Here is a 6,643-nt window from a genome sequence, read left to right as displayed (position 1 = left end):
CGTTTCACATCTTGCCCATGTAGTGATAGGATGTAGAGGTTGTTCATTCAAAGTTGAATTTTTCTGGTGTGTAAAATCTTACTGATTTATATCAAGCAGCAAAGGAACACAGTGAAATGAATCAGTGTTGAGATTTCTTTTCTGAAGTCATGATTTTGACACTTACAAATATGACTGCTGAACATCTAGATAATTTTTTTTAAGAATTCTGCTGCTCTGGTTAAGAATTCAGTTATGGAATTGTTTTGTTTTTAGAAAACATAAAAACAAAGAGATAAAGAAGCATTGGGTTTTTCAGTTAAATTGCATCATGTGTTTGTAACATTTGCCATGATTTCATATTGATCCTCTTGCCTTCTTTGAACATAAGCTCCCGTTTGGCACTATTAGGTGCTGCCATTGGTGAGGAAACTGAAGTCATTTGAGTTATGAGTAGAGAGCATGTTTGAAAGGTATGTACCAATTTTTCACACCTGTGCGACTTTAATGGTTTTTGGTTGGGGAGTGCTAACCTGTTACTTCTGGGTGCAATCCACTATAAATGCATGCTTTCTGAAGTCAGTCAGACTTTGCCCTAAGCATACAGCTCTGTGCTTATAGGCCTTCCCTGTTTCATTTTTTGGTAGGGATTGTTCTACTGCACGTATTATTTCCATATTGTGTGAACAGTATTTTCTGACTCATGGGAGATAACAGGGAAGATACATATATACATTGCAGTACTGCATGGTGGATCTGTGACGGTGTTGTTATGGAGACCTATTTCCTTTTACTCATAGTTTTACTTGTGGAGTAGAAGGTGAGAACATAGTTTGTTGTGGGGGAGATGGTAGCTAGTGGTCATGTTGATTCTTAGGAAAAAACGTTAAACTAATAAGTTACACTTGTTGATTCTGCAAAAAAAAAATCAAACAAAAGCAAAACTAGTATACATGCTGCAAAAAAAGCTGCTGCAAAACTGTTGTAAATATCCACACTGTAAAACTCATGATGGTAATAAAACTAATTTTCATCTGGAAGTTATATATGAGCATTAGGTATCAATTTCCACTTGGAATTCGCTTGTGAATAGGTGACACCAACCAAAGTGGGTTTAGATTATGCCAGAATAAATGTTGATTGCATAAAACCTTTGGTTAATGTGTGAAAGACCCCATGATACTAAATGCAGTGCAGTGTATACAATTTTGAATGTGCACATCTGTGTGTGATGGGCGTTAGAGGTCATCATGAATATTTAAAATGCACTCCTTCTTAGTAATAGCTGGTCTTTTCGTTGCCCATAGAACTTGGGTCAGTACAGGGGGTACCCTTATTGGATGCTAGTTATTCAAGACTGTCCAGTTTCTCAAATAATTGTCTGTTTATAAATGCCTGCTTTATATTTAACTGCTGGTAAAAAGATTTCCCTTTCCATATAAAATATAAAAGCTCCTCCAAGTTTTAGTCAATAGAATAGCTTGTGGAAAACATTGGAATATAGCATACAAAAATTAAATCCTGTACTTGGATATATGATATTGCTATCAAGCTAGCTTGTGTAGGAAAGGAGGGGCTAAGAAAGCGACGAGAAAATGTTTTGTGAAATAGATCAAATTGAGAAGTGTGTTTGTGTGTCTGTGGTATGTGTGTTTTCCCCCATTATGGCAGATGTGTGAAACAAGTATATTTTTTAAAGAGCTGGTCTCAGTCATACTACTAAGTCAATGTTTCTTTCAGTTGCGTTATACTCCATTTATGTACTGTTCCTTCACTTCCCCACAAGTGATTTGATTATAAATCTCTAAAATTTCTTGGATTTAGTCTTTTTGAAGACATTTTTTAAAAAAGTTTTAAAGAGATGATGAAAAGTTTAAACATGCTGATGGCTAATGGTATTGTGATCTTGGCTTGACAAACTTTTAACACAAGAAGCCTGAAATATGTAATTTGAAATACAAAATTTTACAGTGTAGTTATTGAAGTAGCCAACCGGGCTCTCAATTCCTCTGTCACCTGCTCAGATGCTATGAGTCTACAGAGAGCTGAAAATGTGCACAGAAATAAATGCATATTATAGCCAACGCTGCCTCTGTGTGATCTGTTTTTCCAAATAATTGTTCAAACTTGGCATGTATTTGAGCTATTGACATCTTGTTTCTGTTGTTATTATTGAGAGGTCTTCTTGTTTTTGAAGCAAGCAATGGCCAAGAGTCAAGCAATATTCTAATTCTCAAGACCTTCGAACAAACTTTTTGAATTGTGTTATCTGTGACAAAGCCAATGTATCTGATCTATACTTTTTTCTCTGTTGAAGTCCTGTTAATATTTTTCACTATAAAACAAAAACCACAATCTTTTGAAATCCTGTAAATAGGGTGTTCCTTACAACATTATGTATGTATGCTGTGAATGGAAACAATTGCTGCAAGATGAAATGTGTAAAGGCATTAAGAGGCTGTGCATGCATGGGACCTCGGAATGACATATACTGGGAGCTGCAGTTTCCTAAAATAAAATTAAAAAATCAATAAACTAAGAAAATGTAACACCCTGCATTTGTTTCCATATATAGTAAGAAACCTTTTAGAATACTTCTTGCTGTGTCATCTACTCTCTCAGCTTAATGCGGATTCTTTCTCCCTAAGCAACTGCTGCATTACACATTCTAAACAGAAAATAAGTACCTATCTTGTTTGGTGACTACATTAAACTTGGATCTCCACCGTGAAGAAGAAAAAATGTGGTTTTGGTCTTTTCGGTTTCCAGTGAATCTGTAGAACTCCATAAAAATCAAAATTAGGTACCTGGGTATCATCTTGCACAAATGGTGTCTCATTGTTTATCCTCATTGCTAGAGGAAACTCTTGCATTTTAATATCCAATGCAGATATTTCACATTTGATCATGCATGCGAGTTACATAAAGGCTTCTATATCAAATTCCTAGCTTGTTGAAGAAAGAATAAACTTGGTTACTAGATACAGTGAGGGGGGAAAGTATTTGATCCCCTGCTAAATTTCCCTGTTTGCCCTCTGACGAAGAAATGACCAGTCCATAATTTTGATGGTAGGTTTATTGTAGCTGTGAGAGACAGAATAACAGGAAAAACCCCAGAAACCCAGAAGACAAAAGTCAGAGATTGATGTGCATTATAATGAGTGAAAGAAGTATTTGATCCCCTATCAACTAGCCAGATGTCAGGCTACCTGGTATCATCACTGTATGTAACCAGCTGAGATTAGAAGCACCTGCTATAAGGGAGAGGTTTTACCTGTAATCCCAGCTCGTTACAGTTCCTATACAAAATATCCACCTGCCGATGGAAGCAATCAATCCAGCAGATTCCAAAGTAGCCACCATGACCAAGACCAAAGAGCTGTCCAAGGATGTCAGGGACAAGACTGTAGACCTGCACAAGGCTGGGCTGGGCTACAGGACTATTGCCAAGCAGCTTGGTAAGAAGGTGACAACAGTTGGTGCAATAATTCGCAAATGGAAGAAACACTAAATAACTGTCAACCTCCCTTGGTCTGGGGCTCCATGCAAGATCTCATCTCGTGGAGTTGCAATGATCAGGAGAACGGTGATGAAGCAGCCGGGAGGGGGGGCTTGTCAATGATCTCAGGGCAGCTGGGACCATAGTCAGCATGAACACAGTTGGTAACACACTACGCCGTGAAGGACTGAGATCTTGCAGAGCCTGCAAGGTCCCCTTGCTCAAGACAGCACATGTACAGGCCCATCTGCAGTTTGCCAATGCACATCTGAATGACCCAGAAGAGAACTGGGTGAAAGTGTTGTGGTCAGATGAGACCAAATTCGAGCTCTTTGGCATCAACTCAACTCACCGTGTTTGGAGGAGGAGGAATGCTGCCTATGACCCCAAGAACACCACCCCCACCATCAAACATGGAGGGGAACATATTATGTGTTGGGGGTGTTTTTCTGCTAAGGGGACAGGACACCTTCACCGCATTGAAGGGACGATGGATGGGACCATGTATCGTCAAATCTTGGGTGAGCACCTCCTTTCTACAGCCAGGGCATTGCAAATGGGTCAAGGATGGGTATTCCAGCATGACAATGACCCAAAACACACAGCCAAGGCAACAAAGGAGTGGCTCAAGAAAAACCACATTAAGGTCCTGTGGAGTGGCCTAGTCAGTCTCCAGACCTTAATCCCATTGAAAATCTGTGGAGGGAGCTGAAATCAGCCTCAAAATCTGACTGACTTGGAGAGGATCTGCAAAGAGGAGTGGGACAAAATACCTCCCGAGATGTGTGCAAACCTGGTGACCACCTACAAGAAACGTCTGACCTCTGTAATTGCCAACAAGGGTTTGCCACCAAGTACTAAGTCATCTTTTGCAAAGGGATCAAATACGGTACTTATTTCACTCATTATAATGCGTATCAATCTCTGACTTTTCTGGGTTTCTGGGGGTTTTCCTGTTGTTATTCTGTCTCTCACAGCTACAAGAAACCTACCATCAAAATTATGGACTGGTCATTTCTTCGTCAGAGGGCAAACAGGAAAATTTAGCAGGGGATCAAATACTCCCCCCCCTTACTGTAAGAAATGACACCTTAACCATTAAAAACTCTTGCTTTGTAATCTTCAGGCTTCCACATTTCAGTCACAAGGTGCAACTAAACACACCATCAGCTGCTTCTATAGGTTGCTGAATGGATGCTAACATTTCAGCATGGCCTGAGATCCAGAGTAAGCGAAAGGATCTTGCCCTCTTTAGCAAAAATCTGCTCCCTCATGCTGTATCCTTACCATAACTATGGTTCCTCCTTACACAGGAACTAAAGCCAATGCATTACCATAAAATCATTTTAGATTCAGTGTTTGCCGTGAGAACTTATTTGCAGGTAGTTTTGGACAGGGCAGAGGGGAACTTAGGTAATGTTAACATGAGTAGTGCAAGGGAGGGCTGAAGTTAATCACTTGGGGCTATTTCAGGTGCCTTGTTTTTTGTTGTTGTCTCCCTTAGGTAATTTAAGCCCAGTGCCTTGCCTATGATTTGAGCTGAAGCACAAGAGCCAAAGGACTCTTAGCTAGGGCTGGGCAAAATCCTTCTGTTTAGAATACTTGGGGCTGCTATTGTTGCCATTTTATGATGTCACTTCACTACTGTATTTCATCATACCGGTAGATCCAGCAGGTCCAAGTACAAGTTCAAGGCAAGTGATTAATTAGGAGCTTGGTACATAAAATATATGTAATCATGTCTTCTGAACCAATGGCTGATAAATATCAAATTCCAAACAATGTAAGCTAGGTCCATTTTTTACTACCAGTGAATAATAAATTCTCATGCCTAGTCAGATATACCAGCTCCTTCATACTTAGATGGACTTCTCTATTACTACTGCTATCAGGAAAGGGTTCCAACTCTTCCCAGGCACTCTGTTATGACTGGTGAAATGGTACAGTTGATTTAAAAGTGCTTGAAAACTAGCTAAAATTGATTTTCATGCACCAGTACTGTGAACCCAAAGAGGGAGAAGTTGTTTACAAATGTGCTCCCAACCATGGTAGATTCAATTCAGCAAGTTTGTGATAAGCATTTCTCTAATTTTCAGAGGGATAGCTGTATTAATCTGTCGTAGCTATTTTTGAATGGTGGAAGAATCCAGATTTTTTGCTATCCTGGGCTCATTTGCTATCCTGGGCTGCTGCTTGTACACAGAGGCTATCCTAGCCATGCCTTCACGTACATTTTTTTTAAGTGGGGGTGGCGGGAGCAGGAGCATCTATATCTGCAGTTATGATTGCATATTTTTCCTAATGGAAAATCATGGAAAACACTCCAGCTGTATTTGTGTACCACTTTGTTCATGTGTTTCCATTCTCTGTAAAAATATGTAAGCAATCATAAGTTTGAATGCCCTACATGGGAACAAAAATAAACTGTTTTAAATCAGTTCACTGGGGGAATTCATACCTATTATGACTTGAGTCTAGATGTTTGCTGTTTGCATTTTCAGTAATAGTACAACTAGTTTTATTTTTACAAAAAAATACAATACTAGAAAATGCTCAAATACAACTTGATAAAAATGGAAGAAAATACACCGATGAACAGAGTTCTAAACACTTTGTTTCTTCTTTGCAGCAGAAGCACAATATATCGGAAGGCTTTAAAGTCCATGCATTCATTGTTCAGGATGCAGTGGAATCGTTATTCCCAGGCAATAATGATTTTGCTGAAGTTAACAAAAACTCCTTTGTTGGGTGCACTGGAAAACAAATTTTGAAAGTCAGTAATGTGGATATGGTTCTTTGACATGACTTTTTAATGAAATAAAGTTAACAAACCAGCAAGAGTTACAAACTCGGTGCAAGTTACTTGGATGGTCATGGAAACAGAAATCTGCTGCTGGACAGTGTTTTCTGCTTGGATTCTAAAAGGCCACAATTTAAAGACAACAAATACATTTCTCCATGACAGGGGAAAATGCACAATTTTTTGTTAGTGGTGGTCCTGGTAAAGGGGTTTTCCACTATCTTTTAATTGTGACTAGTCTCTCTCTCTCTCTCTCTCTCTCTCTCTCTCTCTCTCTCTCTCTCTCTCTCTCTCTCTCTCTCTCTCTCTCTCTCTCTCTCTCTCTCTCTCCCCGCCCCCAATAGGGTGGAATATTTTTGCTGTTG

At 39.3% G+C, this 6,643-nt stretch overlaps 1 protein-coding gene and 1 long non-coding RNA gene across 5 annotated transcripts in view; one reads left to right on the top strand and one right to left on the bottom strand.

Moving 5' to 3' along the window:
- The first annotated feature begins 4,982 nt into the window (after positions 1-4,982).
- Positions 4,983-6,232, top strand: LOC148685920 (uncharacterized). Its single transcript, XR_015949779.1, has 2 exons — positions 4,983-5,172; positions 6,108-6,232. It is a non-coding gene; the product is annotated as an uncharacterized LOC148685920 (long non-coding RNA).
- Positions 5,958-6,643, bottom strand: part of LOC118084806 (uncharacterized) — a 32,023-nt gene continuing 31,337 nt past the window's right edge. For all 4 annotated transcript variants that reach the window (XM_035114794.3, XM_035114798.3, XM_035114796.3 and 1 more), the window contains exon 11: positions 5,958-6,231. In XM_035114794.3, coding sequence (XP_034970685.3) covers positions 6,174-6,231 — 58 coding nt within the window. In that variant the 3' untranslated portion in view covers positions 5,958-6,173. The remainder of the gene's footprint in view (positions 6,232-6,643) is intronic.

The sequence above is a fragment of the Zootoca vivipara genome, chromosome 4 (genome assembly GCF_965207765.1).
Source record: "Zootoca vivipara chromosome 4, rZooViv2.hap1.1, whole genome shotgun sequence".
Classification (NCBI taxonomy): domain Eukaryota; kingdom Metazoa; phylum Chordata; class Lepidosauria; order Squamata; family Lacertidae; genus Zootoca; species Zootoca vivipara.
This window is presented reverse-complemented; position numbering and strand designations above follow the sequence as displayed.